Raw genomic sequence first — 21172 nt, forward strand, 5'->3', positions numbered from 1 at the left:
GGGCTTGTTAAACTCTGCAGATTTTCTACTACAGTGGACTCTCGATAAACGGAAATCGCTTAAACGGAATTGCCGCTTAAACGGAACAGTAGCCGGTAAGTTTGTTGGTTTTGTATTCAGATAATGTAAAAAATAAACTCCCGGTAATCCGAACTAAAATATCTGCGTCACCGTCTAAACGGAACCAGAAATGGAACTTCTTGTGAAACCCATTGGCATGAGAGTCAGCTTTTTACAATTCCGGTTGTTTTTTTTTGTTTTTGTTTTTTGTTCTTTTTTTCTTCTTGTTCTTTCTCCAAGGTTTTTTTTTTTTTTTTGTTTAGCCTCGTGGGATTCGTAAGCCTCGTCTCGTTAGTGGTCAGCCATATTAGCGCAATGAATGCAACATCGCAGAATTCTTGTTCCAGTCGTTCGGTCTCGATTCAAGGCGCCGAGGTTACCGCGACTCAGCTCCTGCCACCTCGTTCGTGCCATCGTGATACTATTAGCGCTTCATTACCGCGTTGCCGTCTTCTAAATTCGGTGGCTCGTAAGAACTCGCGAAGTTGAGGCATCTAGCCTCCATGAAGATGCAGTTGCAAGGACTCAAACAAAAAATTTACAGCATCTTCCCGCGAGGGGAACCATGGGATAGATGCGACGCATCGGGGGTTTCCGTTGCGTTTCCGTTATGTTAGCGTGTCCATTGTTGTTGTTTGTCCATATTTTACGCAGCATGTTCACCCCCGATGCGTCGCATCTACCTCATGGTTCCCCTCGCGGGAAGATGGTGTAAATTTTTATCAGGGTGGCCGGTGCATGTTACGGTTGCGCCGACCATCGCGATAGCAGGCCTGTTAGTCTCAATTCAAATCATCGGTGGTCATCGGAGGATGTCATCGGCGGAGCGGCGGCGGAGCGGCGGCGGAACGACTGAGCGGAGCGGCGCAGTTACCGCGTTTATATGTAGCGCAATGAGAGAGAGCGGCGCATAGCAGCGCATGCGCATGTGTTAACCGAGCGAAAGCTGCGCGCAAGCTGCGCGCTAACCCGCACCCACGCACAGCTGGCACGGCGACGTAGCGAGCGCCGGCGAGCGCTAACACGCAGATGGCGCTGCGGTGAGAGCGGCGCTGGCGCGCAGCTGGCGCGGCGAGGAGAATGGGGGAGGGATGCGGACTACACCGGACGACGCCGGAGGGACAAGGCGAGTGAAAGAGATGGGTCGCATCTAAAATAATTGATGCATTTTGTAGTGCACAGCGACTCATTGTTGTCAAATCAACTTTGTGAATGCTGTGCTCAAACCTCTTGTAGTTTTCTTGCTTTCTGAAAAACCATCAGCTACATTCCCCTTCTAGTGCCTAAAGTTCCATGAAATGCTATTACAAGTGTGTACGCACACAAATGTGCACTTTCACACATCTAGCTCAGTAAACGAAACTCCTGTTAAACGGAACTAATTTTTTCGATCCCTTGAAGTTCCGTTTATCGAGAGGAAAACTGAACTTGATTGACGACATGGACGTGATCAATAGTCGAGTATTCATTACTAAACCCAACCTACTCTCCGGGTTATCGGAAATATAGGCTGTCACAATTATGCGGTCAACTATGCGGGGAAGCAAACCACTCCACTCGGGGCGAGGGGGCGCTGGCTTCCTTAGTGGGGTGAGGGTGATCAACGCCACATGCGTTGGGGTGATCCTCGCGCGCCTCCCTCCTCTCCCTACGGGGGACGCGCCAGATAGTCAAATCCTTCTAGTACACCAGAGTGTACTATAGGGATTTGAGTAAAACAACCGGCGCGCTCCACCAGAAGCGGCGCTATACAATAGAGGGCGCAGCCACTGATCTCCACTAGAGTTGCTGGATGGCGCTTCGAGCTCTCCGGCGCGCGGCCGCCGGAAGTTCGAGCGCTCGTCCCGGAAGTCGGGCAAATGGCCGCCGTTCCAGCATAGCGCAAGCTACGTATGGGCTGGTATCGCGGGCATTCCGCCAAAAATGCCTGCTTGTTTTGCCGTCAACTGCACAAGCAGACTAGAGAAATCGTCTGGGAAGACGTTCCACTTGGAAGTATTACAATATTCTGTACGACGTGCGTGATACGCAGCGAAACGCGAATGTCATATCAGTGTCGTTTTCAAGCTGTGGCTCTTGTTACGCCGATTCCCTCGCTCTTATACCGGCGTTGGGTGGTTATACCCTACTTACAAGGCGAAAGTAACCGCAGTTAAGTTTAACCGTGGTTACTAAACTTTAACCGCGGTTATCGCAAGCTGCGGTTTTGGCTGTTACACGCGAAATTGCAAGTTTGGTGACCGCGGTCACTTGATTGTGAGCGGATACACAAAAATATTACGTGGAAGTAATATTTTTGTGTATATCCCTACTACAGGGAAGCGACAGAGCAGCAGTGGCCGTAACGTCTCGAAATAGACTAATTACCACGGCATCTACGAGGACACGAGACCCAACCACAGCGGAAGAAGTGGCCATGGCACTAGCGCTGCTTCAACCCGGCGTCGAAGTCGTTGTCACTGACAGCAAGAAGGCCTACAGCAGCTACCGGAAGGGCACGATCTCCTCCTTGGCAGCACACATTATGAATAAGAGAGAGCCACCAGAAAGGGTAGTCGAGATCGTATGGACACCCGCTCACTCCTCATTAATCAGCAACACAATTGCCGACTACTACGCCCGAGAGATGGCACGCCGGGCACAAGAGGAGGCGAGTGGAGGAGAAGACGACCCGACTCCCGTCACTAGCTTCAAAGCGATAACAGAGATGTACAGGGAGGATAGGCGCACACTGCCGGCACCCCATTGTACACTAACACGGAAAGAACAGACAATATTAAGAAGAATTCAAGCGGAGTCGCTGGCCCACCCAAAATTACTACACACCATGTTCCCACAACAATATGAAGACACATGCCCCTTCTGTCGCCAAGAAAAAGGCACCTTGCGACACGTCATCGCAGAGTGTACGTCACTCAAAGCCCCCATCCCACAAATCCCATTCCCAACCACCACCCCCCTACCCCCTTCCCCCAAAGAGCGATGGGAGATCCTACGGTCCAGCCCCACCGCAACGACCCACGCGGCCCTAGTGGCCCGGGGCCTGGAGGTGTTGGCCGTTTATGGGCCCTGTGAATAAGGGACCACCCCGTCGGAGGCCGCCTCAACGGTGACCTCAAGGGCTCGAATAAAGTTCTATCTATCTATCTATCTACACAAAAATAAATTACCACACTTTTAACTTCGCGATAAAAAACACAAGAGAAGCAGTGTCGGCAAAAAAAAAAAAAAAAATCTTTGAAGCAGTCGCTTCTGACCCAAACGCAACGCACTCGCGCGCGGCGAGGAGAGTGGCTTCCCCAACAGCTCGCAACCGGCTTGGTTTGCTTAGGTCTGTTCGGTGTTGGGAACTTTCGGCTTAGCATCGTGGTAGATATTTGACCGCCGCTATCTCTACAACTGCGAATTGCAATCTATAGCACAATTTTTCACCGCACTAACAATTTTCTCGCATGTGGAAGTTCTTTTCCGCGATCAGATTGTTTTCGAAAAGCGGCGATAAGCTGTTGCTGCCGTGGTCTGGGCCGGTTCGGGCCGCTAGCAGTGCCGTGCGGGCAGGCGCGCCGGCGTGTTCGCAGGGAGGGCCGACGCGCGCGCCGATCGTTTCCGGGTGCTGAAAACGCTTCAGGATTGCCTGCTATATTCATTTTTGGCGGACGACGCGCGGAATTTACAAATTTAGCACGGCTTTTCTCGTAGTTGATCGGGCGGATAGGGAAACGAGCCGCTGCTGACGGGCAGTCGCGCTGATTGAGAGGGCGATGCAAAGAACGCCAGCGCGTCTTGGGGACAGCTTTCGGGCGCCCCCTATTTGAGAGCCTTCGTCTCTTCCGAAAGCAAAGGTGGTTTTTTTTCACCTCCGCTAATGCGCCGCCACTTGCGTCCGAGCTGACTTGTGCGATTTTGAGCACGGCGGCTGCGGAAACTGCGGTTAGCGTGACCGAACTGAGTTGGCCAAGCCTGGCCAAGCTGTTTGCGTTAACCATGGTTAGCGACGTAAGCGCAGTTTCGCCTGTCGTGTAGCACCGCAAACTGCGGTTTTGTCTAACCGCGGTTCCCTTAACCATGGTTAATTGTGCTCGTGTAACTAGGGCATTAAGAAGGGACAAATGGACTCCATCCCCAGGCAGCAGGCTCTGCAGTGACCACTTTACTGACAACTGTTTTGACAGAACGGGCGCACGAACTCGGCTACAGCCTGACGCCGTGCCCACGTTGTTTTCCTTCTAGCATAAATCCCTAGCATAAATTTCTAGCATAAATCCCGTTCGAGCTGCGTCGTCTCCTCTCAAACCAAGACTCAAGTGACATTTTCGTTCTCCTTCGCAATTAAATTCTGCTTCATATTAACGTCGCATGTTTCGGTATAGCATAAGTTGCGATCTGAACGCGATGTGTATAGCCAAAATGCAATAAAGTGAGAACAAAATGCCAAAATGCGCCAAAGGGGACGCTTATCCGCGGTTGAGAAGCGTAGCAGACGCCCGACTTCCGGGACGAGCCGTTGAACTTCCGGTGGCCGTGCGCGCGCCCGGCCGCGACAGCGGCGAAGCGCCATCCAGCAACTGGAGATCAGTGGGCGCAGCGGGCGAAGTGGACTCTTGCCGGCCCGCGCACGGGATCGCGCTGGCCGCGCTTTTTCGCGTTTCGCCCAATTTTTATTCTTAACAGGAGCGCCAAAGCGACAGCGGGGTTGAAAACAACATGTCAGAATAAATTTAAAGGACTTTTAGAGGCTTTGTGGCGAAAGCGTGCCGTGTTTTCTTTTTCTGTTTTTTTCAACGAAGTTCTTACGACGCGAAAAAAAGAACGACAACGAACGGAGGTGACAGGGACACGCGTTGGAGTACCAGCTTCCACTATTTTCTTCCCGTGTTCCCTCCTAACTCTCCCGGCGTAATATGCAATGAATAGAAGAAACGTGGGCAGTGCTGTGTTAACTTTTGCTGCGTCTGTTTAATGACACTGGGAAATTTCAATGCAGCGTCAATGAAGCGCACCCAGGAATTTGGCCATATTTTCATTGTACACTAACTTTCCAGCACGTTCTCTACGAAATAATGACTTTTAAAATGTTGCGGTCGTAACCCTTCGATGGACGCCTATATATTGCTGAACTGTGTCTGCCAGTTAATCAGAAGTGAATGCCGCATCAGTGTGCCACTTTCTATTAAACATATTCCCAGTTGCCGCCTTCGATTTGACTGTACGCCCGTGAGCGATGCGCAGCTTCTCGTATACTCCCCGAACTTTAGTCAGATTTTCGTATCCTATTTGACCATGCATATGCTCTTCCCGCAGAACACCGCGAAAAGGCGCGCTATTTTACAGATACACTAAGTATACGCCATACAGACCAGTCTGATATTTTATTACAACAATTACGCTCTTATTCGGGCTTTGAATAAACATAAATCTTCTGTCTAACGTACTTATAGTTGGGAGTGCATATAAAACTACTGATTTGGAAGACTACTTCGGCGGAATGTCTAGCAAATGTGTCCGTCCAGGTTCGAAAAACACAAGCGCTTTGCCCAAGCATTGACACTGGACTTAACCTGCCAACTTTTTGATCATTAACAGCAGCGTCCCGTGATAGAGAAGAACCGCCACGTCAGCAGAACAAGCGGCAGCTGGTCAACATGTTTGTTCATGGCAATTTAATTCGATGCCACTTGGAAACTACTGCGATCTTCACGACTCCTGCTAGGGGCGCATCAGGCCTCGCTCAAATACTTCTACGTCGGGTGTCATCCCGGGCACACCACGGGCGATTCTCACTTCTTTACCACCGATAACGTGCGTGCAGTCACGCTGTATATCTAGCAGTGCTCGAAGTGCAGCTCGCACATTGCGCAGTTTTGTTCCTTATGGTTCCATCTCTTCGAGCTTCATCTCTCGGAACTCTTTACAGCTTTGGCACCTTGAGGACGTTGAAATTAAACACTGGAGGCTCATCACACCACAACACTCAATACAGAGAGATAAACAGCAGCAGCGGTTTCGCACAGTTTTAAAACAAACATCTGCATATGCGATCTGTGGCCGGCGCTTGCAGTTCTCACCGTCCCAACCCAATCCACTGCGACCGCAGCGCCGCCACGCCAACTTTCCTCAAGGTGCGCTTCGCGACGAAGAAGGCGCAGAGCCGGCGGCTCGTGCCACTCAGATTCTTCTAGTACACTCTAGCACGTGTACGTAAAGCGCAACCACATGGAGCGTTTTGCTGCCGTTTGGCGAACGCCGGCGTCTCCAAGCGGCGACGTGAAACGGACGATGGAGAGGACCAAATTCTAACGAAAAAGCCGATTTGACGAATTAGGCATTTTTACCTCATAAACTGATGATGATGGTTGGATGTCAGTGGCGCAAGGCCAACTGGGGCAAAGAGCGCCAAAACAATGGGTATATATGAAAGGCGAAACCGTAAACACCAAGAAAAGTCAGCAAAAACAAAAGTAAAATCAGAAAACGACAATAGGCATGGCTTGTGTATAGGGCAGGGAGTGATCATGCGTGGTATGAAATTAGGTCTAAAAATTTAACTTCTAAATATTTAAAAACGCACCTGATTGAAAACATGGGATCCTCAGACAGGAAAAACGCTGGGTGTAGTGGGACGTGTAGTCTGTATAGTTGTGGGAAGTGTTTGCGTCGCGTTGCGTGAAGTGCTTTGCATTGAATGAGTATGTGAACTACGGATAGGGCCTCTCCACACCTGCCACACAGAGGTCTTGAAAACCCCGTGAGGAGATACGAGTGTGTGACATGTGTGTGCTCTATCCGTAACCTAGCAAGATCAACTTCTGTGTATCTGTTGCGTGTGTCAGTGGTGTATGGTCCCAAGCGCGGTTTTATCACGTGTAACTTGTTATCTGTCTGTTCACTCCTGTGTGTTTGCCATCTGTTGCGAAGTTGGTGTCTGATGTGTGGCTTCATGTCTGTGTTTACTTCATACCTAATGTTTACGTAATAAACTAATCTGGCAGATATTGGTGGGGTAGCTAGTGCTCTGCAACGTTTTTCGCGTCACCACCAGGAGACGCCAACGGCCGCCAGACGTGAGCAAAGCGCTCCCTGTGGTTGCCGCTTTAATGCCTTGTGGCCACTTCTGGCCGTTCTTGCATTGGCCGTTGTCTCCCACCAGCGTGGTCGCGGCACCCACCGTGTCGATTTGCACATGCCTTGATTGCGTCAGTGCGTTTATCTAGGATGTCCGGTGAGTATCCGGCCATTCCCCGTTCCAACGGCTGGGTTGCCCGCGTCCGCGCTGTGGCCGCTTGCACCTTCTAAGGTCAGCGGGCTAGCACCGATGCCGCCCGGTCGAGCCCAGTGGCTTGAAATGTATACTGCCCCAGAGAGCGCCCCCCCCCCCCCCCCCTTTCCCCTTGCCCTATACGCCTCGAGCGCGGCCTGTAGGGGCGCCACTGAAATCCCCCTACCGGCCCGTTTCGAAAGCAGCCGCGGGAGTCTCCGGCCCGCTCTCCTCTGTCGCCGTTGCTTTTGCGGCTCGTTAAAGACTGCGATTTACCGTTTTTACGCCTTCGAAATACGGAATAATGTGGAGCAGGCACTCTGTTTGCAAGTGTGGTGTGTTTACGAGAGTATAAACGTTCATGACGCGATCTTAGTGCGGTACATTCGGTCTGTATGAGCGCCAGGTGTGTGTCACAGGCCGGCGTCCCGAAGCCGGCATATGCATGTAGCTGATTACAATTCCGCTGCCCTGAAATTTAGTGGCAGTGTCTCCGTAAGCCGTGTTTCCTCCGATGGCCATGTTGCGGCCATACACATTGTGATGTAAATCGACTTTGTGCGCTTGTATAATCTAGCGGAGCACTCATACCTGCCAGCACGCAAGTTACGCTTATATTGATCACTACCCTGAACAAGCCAATGCGGCATAAATTTCGAAAACATTTTACGAAAGAAGTACGATGGATAATGCAAAATTATACTCTGGAGTCAGCACACGACGGCAAATTTTAATGATGGATCCTCTTGTCCCGAGGAGAGCGCTCGCAAAGATAAATCTGTTACACTTATCCTCCACGAGAAGCGCGGAGACGGGCTTATAGAGTAATCCGCTTCCGCGACTAAACACTTCGAAACATCGTTATATGACACGGGGAGACTGCAGAATCTAGCATAAACCGAAATCAGAGAGCCTTATCTGATACCACACTCTTCAACGAGCCCGTGTGTACAAGATTTCAGCGTACGTTAAGGATCTCCAGGTGGTCAAAATTAATCCGGAGCACTGCACTAAGGTGCACCTCATCGCCTCCGTTGCGTCGGCGCGTTAAAAACTACAATCAATCAATCAACTGTTCCAACGACACCTCGTATAGCTTGTGAACTGCCTACCCTGTATTCAAAAAATGCGTCCGCCGAGTGATCAGCCGTTCCTTGAAGGCGAAAAACAAATGAAAAGTGAACACGCAGCTTGTGTGTGTGTGTGTGTGTGTGATTAATAAAACGTTCGTTCGTTGATTTCGCTCCTCATTTGTGAACAACGATAGTTGAGCGTCCCCCTCCTCCCTATCCCCCCCCCCCCAATGTCTTGCGAAATATCACTGCATTTCGCATCTTGTTGGTCTGAATACTACCTTGCTTAAACGAACGTCTTTAGCATTTCAGAAGCTGCACTGGGTTTTTTTTTCATCCCCGTACGACTATTCTATTTATTCCTGACTTGCAGACCATTCATTTTCCCGTGGTTTCATTAACTTATACCTTGGTGCTTGCTATAAAGCTTAATTGGGCACATATTTGACAACGCACAGCCTTTGAGTGTACTTAACATTTTCGCGTGGCTTATATTCCCGTAAAAGGCACAAGTTGTTGTGAGCTATTGGGTTATCACATCCCCGAAACATATTTTTCTACGCCGTACATATTCGAAGCAAAGCCGCATTTGTGACTGCTCTGCAAAACGCACCAACCTCTTATAGTGCCAATATCAGGTCTAAACGAGGCGACAATAAATAGAATTCACTTGTGCTGACGTGTTCGAAGGTGACAGTGGTGATATGCTGCTGCCGTTGCCGACGCCCGCAAGAGCTGCCAAGAAGCGCGCAGACCCGCCTCCCGGGTACCTCTCGTTGGCGTTCGAGCGCTCTACCAAGACGCAGCTGTTTTTTTAAGTGCCTTAAACGTGCAGTTTGCTTACAGACGTCAGCATAACAAGTTGCTTAGTGCGCGGAAAGGCAAAGAGAAGCGAAAGAGAACCAAAACACTGCATAACCACCTATCAGTTATGCAGCGCTAATCCCGCAAACGCCGCGGAGAAGCGGCGGCAGGCGGCGCAGCGATCGCGAATCTCGAGGCGTATTTCAGCGAGCGTCGCGGCCGGCCAACGTAACTGTTTCCCGAAGACGGGCTGGGCACACGCTGACGGGTGTATGCCACAGGGGCAAGGTGCGTAGTGCAGTGTTTTGTATCGTGATAACCCCTGTACTATGAAAGATATCGCTTCCCTGTGAAGTGACTGACGACGTACACGCGCGGCGAGAGTCGTGGTTCGCTCTCGAACCCGTTGTGGGCAGTGTCTCTCCGTAGGCAGTTAGGCGCTGCGCGAGAGTAGCGAGAATAACGACGGCGCGTTAATCTCTTATTCCTTAATGCCCACATTTCTGGCGCCCAATGTGAGGCGCCAAACATGTGGGCCTCACCTGTACAGTGATGCCAATTTAGCGGATTTTCCGCTAAATCTGGCGGAATTCATTTTATTCTGACGGGGAAAAAATTAGTCTAGCGGCTAGTGAATTTTTTCACGGGCCATTTTAATACATAGCGGATTTCTGGCGGATACCTCACGCAGTGCACCGATTCAAAACCGCCCTGCAAGAAACCATTTCCGTGTATTCTAAAAATGCAGAAATTGTTTAACTTCAGAGAATAGGAGGGCGCCTGTTCACTTTGCTTTCAAGCTTGGTTTAAAAAGTTGTAATTCCGACAGAACAGATTGACGTTCTGACGAGCAGACTTGAGGACCACTTGAACCCCAACCCATATCTGGGCTACCTGTTTGAGACATACGTTGACAATGTGAAATTTGCTCAGAAGACGGACGGGTTCTCTCTCGCAGATGAAGCTGTGATGCGAGAAAGCTGCATAAATTTTATTACCACGCTAGTATAGCAAATCAGACAGTGACTTCGAGACAACATGACAGTTCTCCAGAAAACATCACTCTTATCGGTCGGAAACGCTTTGTGCGTCGTGAAGGAGCCTCTGCTGGAATCAATGGCAGTGCCCCCTGAGACAATCGAAAAAATTCAAAACCAGTGAAGCAAAATTACCCTCCTGGACTGGAAGCAAATATCGTCGACGCAGTCATTCACTCCTATAAGGACGCCTGCGGCGAAAACCCATTCACCGAGCTGACCGGATTTGCCATGTCGATGCTCGTGCTGCCGTATCAAATGCCGAAGTAAAGAGGACGTTTAGTCAGCTTAACGCAGTAAAATTCGCGCTCAGGAACAAGCTGAAGCCTGAAACAACAAACGCCATCCTAGTCGTAAGAGCGGGGCTGAAGCGACACCAGAAAAGTTGTTTTGATTATGAACTTTCCGCGGCAGTTGTTAGTGCAGACTTAGATGCATATTACCAGCGAAAAAACAGACAGGGACGAAGAAAGAAGCAGACGGGACACTCGCTAGACTTCAACTGAAAAGTTTACACAAGAAACACGTAATATATGAAAATGCCAACAGACAAGGATGATAGACCTTGCAAGTGATAAAAACAAACAAAAGAGATAAAACCGTCCACAATCTTAAATGCGTATGACCCACACAACCAAATTACATCGCGCGCATGCGGCCTTGCAAAAAATTCAGCTCTTTTGCCGTCAGAGCAAAAGTGTATCAGAGCAAAACTGTATCAGTAAGCCTTCCATCGCTCTGACGGCAAAAGAGCTGAATTTTTTGCAAGGCCGCATGCGCGGGATGTAATTTGGTTGTGTGGGTCATACGCATTTAAGATTGTGGACGGTTTTATCTCTTTTGTTTGTTTTTATCACTTGCAAGGTCTATCATCCTTGTCTGTTGGCATTTTCATATATTACGTGTTTCTTGTGTAAACTTTTCAGTTGAAGTCTAGCGAGTGTCCCGTCTGCTTCTTTCTTCGTCCCTGTCTGTTTTTTCGCTGGTAATATGCATCTAAGTCAACACCAACTAGCCCAACTTTCAGCCTTAGTTGTTAGTGCAATCGGGACATCTGCAACGTATGTGCAACCAAGCCACCTTTCTGGCCCCTCAACAAGTGCCAGCGGTCCTGTGGAGATGGTGTCAGACGACGACAGCGGCGACGAAGACCTCGATGTGTTTTTCGTTGACCTACGAGTTCTTTTTTTTTTCATCAGTGTGAACATTTATAACTTTTAGCCTCATCTGTGATGAGGTTGACTAATGACGACCACCGCAGCACTGAAGCCGCAAGTGTTCCAGTTAGACTCCTTGGAAGACTCTTTTATATGTTATTTCAGCTTTCGTAGTTTTGGGGAGTTTTAAGAATGATAAAGGTATTTATCATACGAAATTGCACTGTTTTTTTTTAATAAAATAGGCCCTAGCGGGAAATTTAGCGGTTATCTCTTAGAATCTAGCGGAATCTGGCGGATTTCTCATTGCTTTTTAGCGGATATCTGACGCCCAGCGATGGCAACACTGCACCTGTACAATGAAGGACAGCCTGCCAAGGTGCCCACCATGAGTTAGAGCGAGCCAAGCCGTATACGGCAGCGGCGGCCCTCGCCACGCGTGTGCAGTCACTCCGAGAAGACGAAGTATCTCCTCAGATTTAATTCCGGGAAATCCACGGTACAGCAACCAGCCCTGGTATTACACTCCTAGCCCAGTGGCATAGACGGGGGCACCTGCCGACCGTTCGCATCAAGCCACAAAGCCCGACTCGCAGGGCAGCTAATCGGCAGCTGTTGGTCCAGTGGCGTGAGCCACCTAAGCGCTGCGGGTGGTGGGTGCCGGATAGGACCCGAACCGACCACCGGACAGACCGAGCAACCAATAACAGCTCCAGTCACCTGCGCAAGCAGGGAGCGCGAAGCCAGAGGGTGCATGTAAATCCGACTCCCGGTGGTACGTTCGCCGACCTCGCGCTAGTGAAGAAACAGTGGCCGCTCAAGCCGAAGCGAGCGAGCTGGGCGCGTGCAAGCACGGTACCTGAAGGTGCGTGCACACTAGCGTCCGTGCCGACGGCCGTCAGCGGCGTCGCGTCCCAGCCTTCGCCGCTGGTGGCCGTCGGCAGGGCGGTACGTGCACACTAGCGTCCATGCCGACGGCCGTCAGCGGCGTCGCGACCCAGCCTTCGCCGCTGGTGGCCGTCGGCAGGGCGGCACGGACGCTAGTGTACACGTACCTTGACGGAGCCGGCGTCCGGCCAGCCTCTCCCGGGTGCGACAGACGCGCGCGCCTGCCGCGAGCGAGCCCTTGGGCGGGGCCCCTACGTCACGCCGCACGTGGCCCCCTTATACGCCTCGAGATTCGCGATCGCTGCGCCGCCTGCCGCCGCTTCTCCGCGGCGTTTGCGGGATTAGCGCTGCGTGGCTGATAGGTGGTCATGCAGTGTTTTGGTTCTCTTTCGCTTCTCTTTGCCTTTCCGCGCACTAAACAACTTGTTAAGGTGACGTCTGTAAGCTAACTGCACGTTTAGGGCGCTTAAAAAAAACAGCGGCGTCTTGGTAGAGCGCTCGAACGCCAACAAAAGCTACCCGGGGAGGCGGTTCTGCGCACTTCTTGGCCGCTCTTGCGGGCGTCGGCGACGGCAGCGGCATATCACCGCTGTCACCTTCGAACACGTCAGCACAAGTGAATTCTATTTATTGTCACCTCGTTTAGACCTGATATTGGCACCGTAAGAGGTTGGTTCGTTTTGCAGCGCAGACAACAAATGCGGATTTGCTTCGAATATGTACGTTGTAGAAAAATATGTTTCGGGGATGTGATAACCCAACAGCGTACAAAAACTTGTACCTTTTATGGGAATATAAGCCACGCGAAAATGTTAAGTACACTCAAAGGCTGTGCATTGTCAGATATGTGCCCACTCATGCCCAGGGACGTAGCCAGAGGGGGGGTTTGGGGGTTAGAACCCCCTCCGAAAATTTTCCAGGCAGCCCTCGAGCCAGACTTAATGCCCCTTTCGGCAAATATCCTCCATTCCGATAACCCATAACCCCCTCCGAAAAAAATTTCTGGGTACGGCCCTGCTCATGCCTTATGGTAAGAACCAAGGTATATGTTAATGACTACGGGAAAATGAATGGTCTGCAAGTCAGGAGCAATAAATAGAATAGTCATACGGGAATAAAAAAAAACCGAGTGCAGCTTCTGAAATGCTAAAGACGTTTGTTTGAGCACGGTAGTATTCACCAGACCAACTAGATGCGAAATGCACTGATATTTCGCTAGACATGGGGGGGAGGGGGGGAGGAGGAGGACGCTCAACTGTCGTTGTTTACAAATGCGGAGCGTAAGCAACAAATGCACGTTTTATTAATCACACACACAAGCTGCGTGTTCACTTTTCGTTTGTTTTTCGCCTTCAACGAACGGCTGATCATTCGGCGGACGCATTTTTTGAAGAATACAGGGTAAGCAGTTCACAAGAAATACGAGGTGTCGTTGAAAGAGTTGATTGATTGATTGATTGATTGCAGGGTTTAACGCGCCGACGCAACGGAGACGATGAGGCACGCTGTAGTGGCGGGCTCCGGATTAATTTTGACCACCTGGAGATCCTTAACGTGCGCCGAAATCTCGTACACACGGGCTCGTTGGAAGAGTGTCGTATCTGATAAGGGTCTCTGATTTCGGTTTATGCTAGATTCTGCAGTCTCCCAGTGTCATACGACGATGTTTCGAAGAAGAGTTTGGTCGCGGACGCGGATTACTCTATAAGCCCATCTTCGCGCTTCTCGTGGAGGATAAATGTAACAGATGAATCTTAGCGAGCGCTCACCTCGGGACAAGACGACCCAGCATTAAATTTGCCGTCGTGTGCTGACTCCGGAGTGTAATTTTGCATTATCCATCGTACTTCTTTGGTACAATGTTTGCGAAATTTACGCCGCATTGGCTTGTTCAGGGTACTGACCAATATCTGATATGTGATATTGGCAGGCGTAATTTGCGTGCTGTCAGGTATGAGTGCTCCGCTGGATTTTGTAGTGCACAAAGTCGATTTACATCATAGTGTGTATGGCCGCAACATGAACATCGGAGGAAACACTGCTTACGGAGACACTGCCACTAAATTTCAGGGCAGCGGAATTGCAATCTGCATGCAAATGCTGGCTTCGGGACGCCGGCCTGTGACACACGCCCGGCGCTCATATAGATCTTTCTAAGATCGCGTCATAAACGTTTATACTCTCGTGAACACACCAGGCCTGCAAACAGAGTGCCTGCTCCACGTTATTCGGTATTTCGAACGCGGACAAACGGTAAATCGATGTCTTGAACGAGCCCCAAAAGCAACGGCGACAGGGGGGAGCGGGCCGGGGACTCCCGCGCCTGCTTTCGAAACGGGCCGCTAGGGGGATTTCAGTGGCGCCCCTACAGGCCGCGCTCGAGGCGTATAGGGGGAGGGCGCGAAGGGCTATTTTCGCCCCTCTGGGGGAGGGAATCGCGGGCTAGCGTGCTCGTCCCCATAACTATTACTACGGCAAACAGCTTGTACACAACTGAGAGTAGGCTGATAGGTCTGTACTTAAAGTGTTTGGTGTCGCCCTTTTGGTGAATCAGAATTATGTTGACGCTTCTCCAGTCGATAAGCGCGTTTACATGAATGCGACAGCAGCGTATCGCATTGGATTTGTCGCATTATACCGTACCGCGTCGCATCGCATGTGCCAATTCGCTTGGAAGACGCGTCGCATCTGATGCGCTAAACCAGGGTAGATCCAGAACGCAAATGCGACTTCCCGAGCGCATGTAGCGGCAGTCGCATCGCATTTCTCGGCTCGGCTCGGGTGTTGGGAACTTTAGGCTTAGTACCGTGGCGGATGTTTGATCGCCTCTGTCTGTATAACTGCGGATGACGATCCTTAACACAACTTTTCGCCACATTACCATCCCCCTTCTCGTATGTGGAACTTTATTTCCGCGATATTTGCCGTTTGAGCGATCGGTGTCCAAGACATCTGTCGTGGCCTGTCTTGATTCTTCCCCGCAGGTAGCGCCATCTTTCGGCCGCTCACCGCACCGCGCGCCGCGGTGCCGGGTCTCGAACCTCCGCGGCCGGTCAGCGGCAGATATCTGATCGCCGCTTTTAATATAGGAGCTGATAATCCCTATCTCAATTTTTCACCACACTATCATCTACTTTCTCGCATGTGGAACTTCTTTTTCGCGATCAGGTTGATTTGGAAGAGTGGCGACAAGCTGTTGGTACGGTGGCCTGCGCCGGTTCGAGCTGCTTTGTGGGCCGTACAGGCAGGCGCGGCCGGCGGATGCGCGGACCATTACCGAGGGCAAGTAAACGCTTCACGATTGCCTGCTGTATCCATTTCTCGCGAACGACGCGCGGAATGAATGTACACATTTAGCTCAGCGATCGTCGTAGCTGATCGGGTGAACCGGGGAACGACCCACTGGTTTCGCTTCAGCCGCGATAGCCGCCAAAACGAACACAAGCAACTTGCCGGCTACCAGAAACTGGTAATGCCGGAAATGCGACCCCACAGCTCCCAGATATGACACCGGGCGGCGCTAGTCTCCAATGAGCATGCATGTAAACGCAAACGCGCTAATTCACACGATTCGACGAACTAGTGCGATACGCTACTGTCGCATTCATGTAAACGCGCTTTATGTGACGCTTTTGGAGTCCTTCAAGCATTCTGAAAACAGTGCCGCAAGCTTTTTCAGTACAACATCAACGGTTATGCCGTCGTGGGAAAGCAGCAATATGTTTACCTACTCTTAACGCGGTCCCTCATATTCTAATGGCATATCGTTACCATTGTGGTAGAAATCAATTCTTCATCCATATGAACGGGCTTACCGGGTGCTGCCCCGTCATACTTGAAATTGGAAAGGAAGATGGTCCTCGAGTCGACAAGGACGACAGAGTCGGCGCGCACGCTGTGGGCGCCGCTCAGGAAGCCCAGGTCCTGCGCCGCGGGAGTCTCAAAGTCGTCCTTAATCCTCACCCAGCCGAAGTTCACCTGCGAAAAGCGGCCGCCGTACAGCTCTCCTGGAAGCGCCCCAAGGATGCAGGAGGTCCACAATTTACGCACAAAAAGTACCGGCAAAGAAATATCGTAAGCCTGGTTCTAGCTCAGAGGCTGGAAAATCTTTTGTGCGTCCGATTGCAGGCGTTCCGTAACTGGGCGGAAACAGAGTAGATCTACTCCATTGTCAGGACATGCAGCCAGACCACGCACGTATCTGCCAGAACGTGGGTGGAGTTTCTCGTGAGAACAGACTCGGTAATCACTTGCAACCCTCAGGGCATTTCATTCGTCAACAGCCTACGTGTGTCCACCGGAGGACGAAGGCCTCTCCTATTCACGTCCCCTGCGCTACTTGCGAATCTTCTTGTTTCTTCTATTCATCGAGTTCATGGCCTTCCCATTTTCTGTATCGTGATGCACCTGTTGTCGGTTCGTCTCACTACATGGCCAGCTCAAGTCCATTTCTTTTCATTTATTCAAACTATCATATCTTCTACTCGAGCTTGCTCCCTGATCCTACTAAAGAGGAGGCCTAAGTATCTAAGATTGGACAAGTGAACCTGCAGAGCAAGTGTAAAAATGATTGAAGAACTACAATCAGAAAGCTACGCCGACGGTCTAGAAAAAAATATGAATAAATCTAAGGAAATGATAAATAAACACGCTGAACGCTCCCTTTCATCCCTTTTTAGGTAACGCTACACTATAACAAGCTGACTTATATCACTATCTTGGCCAGATGGTCAGTGCTGATCCCAAGAACGGGAAAGAAATCTCGCGCAGAATAGGAATGAGATGGTGTGAATTTGGCAAGCACTGTTATGATCGGCGTACGGCGTTGCGGAGACCGCATGCAACATTAGAGAGTTATGGCAGATCGGAGAACCGGTCCCGGTACCGCGCCCGGTCATTGGCGAGTGCACGTGCGCATGCACCCAGCCGGTCTCTCCCCCTCTGAGCACGCGCAGTGGCGCCAGTCGGCTACCGGGTACCATCACCGCTCTGCTATAACTCTCTATTATCGGGTTCCATCACCCCATGCTTCCGTCGTCCGGTTTTCAAACAACGTCATTCAAACAACGTCCTGTTTGACCCGTGTAGGACCTCCCGCACGGCAGCGGAATGTCGTAAACGACGCCTGACTTGCACTCCACGAATGGCTTGTCATGTTTTTTTTTTTTTTAGCAAGATCTCGCTGTAGTTCCTTCCCCGTTCACTATGCTGCAAAACCCACCTAATTTGTTTGGAGCGCTAAACACCACGGTGACTCCGGCTCGAGCAGCAACTTTTTTCTGTCGGTGAGAGACACCGTGAACGTACGGAATGACTGCTACCTTCCTTTTTTCTTTCCCTTCGTGCTCTTCCACAGGTTTGCGGCGGCGGGTTCCCTTCAGCAGTGATTCACACAATTTATAAAGCAAATCTGTGGGGAATCCTGCTCTTGTCAGCCTTTGAGCCTGAGCGGAAAAGCTGTCGCCCATTTGATGCAGGCATGACCGATGGAGAGCGTTCCTCAGAGCTGAGATTGCAATGCCCCTCTTCACAATTTTCGAATGGTTTGAAGTGAATTCACTTCAAACCATTCGAAAATCGTGAAGAGGGGCGAAACCGCAGAGGTACAAGAAGCGAAAAGCAGCGTCTCAGATCTTAACGTGCGAAAATGAGCAGACAGAGCGAAAAACACGGCCGACATTTTTTTCTCTGTCTGGCTATCAGAACATCCCAGGTATGAAGTGCTGCCTGGTCCGGGAGCAACCATCATACCGGATACCTGCGAGGCTATACTATTTCAATTTCAATTTGTTTATTTCCATTCGAAAGAGTAGTGGGCTCGGAAATAAAGCTCTAGCGAGCTTGACAATGTGCCCGAGCCCAACAAAGTACGGCAGTACTTATTTACAATAATGCAATCACAAGCTTCCCTGAGTTGCAAACAGAGAAAAGTATGAAACACAGCATTATAACAAAGCGAAGTAGTAAATCATTTACACAATGTTAAAAAAAAGGACAGATCGGTATAAAAAATTACACTGTGAAATTGCGCACTCTTATACATAAGCAAAGCACCAAAATGAGCACAACAGGGAAAAGCGTGATAGCGTCCCTTCTCGTCCCTGTGTCTGTTTGCGCTTAAGTTTCACTCATAGATGTTCACCAACTACCTCGTCTCTCCATTTTGCTTCAGCGCAAATACATGTAATGAAGCAGCGTTTTCGAAGAGTAACATTAAAAGGGGGCCTGCAGCACTTACCATCGACTACTCGGAATGTATTTTGGGTCCCAGAAATCTTTCCCCACACGAATTATGAAAATCCGTTCACTATCACCGAAACTATGCGCGATGAGAAATCGGTCATAATTGTTCCCTCTCAACTCGACCGCGGACAACGCGACGAAAGCTGCACGCTCTCTCCAGGAGAGGGGGCGTTCTCTTCGGCGGCCTTCGATATATCGCATGCCGGGTAGTTTTCTCCTTTTTATCCGCAACGTGCATGGAGGGGTCCATTTCTGGTCGGCGCCACAAAAAAAGCAGGCATGGCTGCCTGCTCACAAGCGCGAGTTCAGACTGGTAGGGCGTTTTTGAAGCAATAAACGTTTGTTGTCGAGTGGTGTCGTTGAAAGGGGAGTGCTGAGTTCGTCACTCAAACTCCGCGCGCACTCAAAAGAGAAGAAACACCAAAAACTGTGCGTACAGGTTCAGGCATAGAAGAGGTTGGTACACAGCGCCGACGACGCCGGATCGTCACAGGAAATGCGAGAAATAAGTCGCGAAGTTGACCAGCGACAGCCAATAGGATGGCCTCAATGACGTCCTTTAGGCCATGCCAGTGGTGCATAATGAGGAAAATTGAAGAGAGCGCGGTTGGTTTTTCCGCGTTTTTCACAGCGATTTGCGAGCTCGCCGCTTCATGTGCACGTGTAATGTTTGGCTCAGGTATTCCTGGCAGTGTAATCTAGACGTCGCGCAGGTTTACTTGCACTGCTCAAAGAGTGTTGCAGGATACCTTTAAAAAATGCAACAATTCAAATTCACATGCGAACTGAATGAGTGCAATCGCGCTAGGAAGGCTCTTTGGGGCACAAACAGCCCTCCCTCACCGGGGAAGGATCTGTACACCCCTGGGTTGTAGTCGGCCCCCACCCCCAATGACTGAGCAATGCAACTTTCGACCCTCAGTCCCCAGGAGCTGTCGAGCTCCCCACCACGTAGGCAGTCAGGCTAGCGATACAGTAGAGTGCGCCAAGAGTCTCTGGCTCCGGACATCACTTTCCCAATCGATGACTCACCATGACTATGTCATGATTATGACCAGGAGGAATTTTTATTTGTCTCACGTGATTTCACCTATTGAGACCTTCAATTTGACAACCCACACGCCCTAGCGCACATCACTTTGAATGTTAACCATATCTATGACTCAGCATGCGAGTGTCACGATTATAACCAGGAAGCATTTTTTTTTGTCCCACGCGAATCCCCTCCCCGAGATCTTCAATTCGATACTCCACACACACTAGCGGCATCCCAATGAATTTTAAACCATTGTATGACTCACCGTGACTATGTCATTATTACTACCACGATGTATTTCTTATTTGTCCAACGTTATTTCCCTAATCGACACCTTTAATTTGAGACCCCACACACCTACGGGTCGTAATTATTAATTCCAACGTTTATTATGACTGACCATAACTAAGTCATGATTATGACCACAAAGCATTTTTGTTTGTCCCACGTGATTTCCCTTCTCGAGGCCTACAATTTGATAACCCACATGCCCTAGTGGCACATCACTTTGAATTTTAACCCAATCTGTGACTATCCGTGACTCCCGCGTTACACGGTTCGCCATCTTCGATATTTTTTCTTTATTTCATATTTTTTAGTTTCTTAAAATTTCGTTTGATCAATTATGTACATTTACGCTTTTCTAATGATTACAGGTTTAACTTCCGCGATATCTGCATTTTTGTGGAAATGCAGGGCGTTACAAGGTCCTGACTGGGGGAGGGGGAGGGGAGTATACGGCAAAGAATGCTACGCATTAAAAAAGCAAAGGCATATCTATGAACGCCTCGCGCTTCAGAGATTCGCGGGGACAGTTCGCCTTGACACAGGGCGTTTTTTCAGGATGCAGAGCAAGAAGGCACGGGACCCCAACCCTAAACAGCTTCCGTGCAAGCGAACTGAGCCGTGAGCGCACGTCCCCTCGCTCACCAGGGCCCAACCCGCCATCGAGTTTGGACCCCCTCTGTCATGAACACGAACACGAAGCCTACATCAAGAGTTTGGTATCCAATATATACGTACAATTGCATGCAAGCAGCGCTTATCATGGCCAGCAAATATAGCTGTATTAAATCTGAAACGAAAATTGCTGCCGACCTCACAGGAGTTACGATATCATGTCGTACCGAATGCAAGAGTTCGAGCTCACGAATTTGCACCCGTAATATTTTTACCACGAGTGAATTTTAAAACTCTGAACGCTAATGAATACTGGGTCCATCTGAGCCCGAGTAAATTCCTAGCACGAGGGAGTTGTGAGTCCATTCGAGTTCGGAATTCATTTTGAGTTTTCAGTCCATTTTGAGTTCTGAGTACATTTTGAGCTTGAGTACATTTTCAGTTTGAGTATATTTTGAGTTTGAGTACATTTTGAGTTTGAGTACATTTTGAGTTTGAGTACATTTGAGTCCGAGTGAGTTCTGAGTTTTGCGCTCACTGTGAGTTTGAGTTTGAGTGAGCGCAGATGCGCTGCTCAGCAATTAGTGTGAGTTTGAGTGAGTGGAGATTGCAAAAGAAACTTGTGGGTGAGTTTGAGTGAGCCGCGCCAACTTTGCCGAGGTATGCAAGGCGAGCTCATAAAGTGCTCTGCATTTCAAAGGTCTTAACGTACCAGCGCC

The 21172-nt window shown here is 50.0% G+C and overlaps 1 protein-coding gene across 2 annotated transcripts in view; it reads right to left on the reverse strand.

Annotated features, from left to right (window-relative positions):
- LOC144156309 (protein Skeletor, isoforms B/C-like) overlaps nucleotides 1-21172 on the reverse strand; it is a 219706-nt gene that overhangs the window by 112931 nt on the left and 85603 nt on the right. For both annotated transcript variants that reach the window (XM_077688286.1, XM_077688285.1), the window contains exon 5: nucleotides 16090-16252. In XM_077688286.1, the coding sequence (XP_077544412.1) occupies nucleotides 16090-16252 (163 nt within the window). The remainder of the gene's footprint in view (nucleotides 1-16089; nucleotides 16253-21172) is intronic.

This window comes from Haemaphysalis longicornis, unplaced genomic scaffold, assembly GCF_048455015.1.
Source record: "Haemaphysalis longicornis isolate Haplotype H1 unplaced genomic scaffold, Haemaphysalis longicornis Haplotype H1 scaffold_1, whole genome shotgun sequence".
NCBI classification, from domain to species: Eukaryota; Metazoa; Arthropoda; class Arachnida; order Ixodida; family Ixodidae; genus Haemaphysalis; species Haemaphysalis longicornis.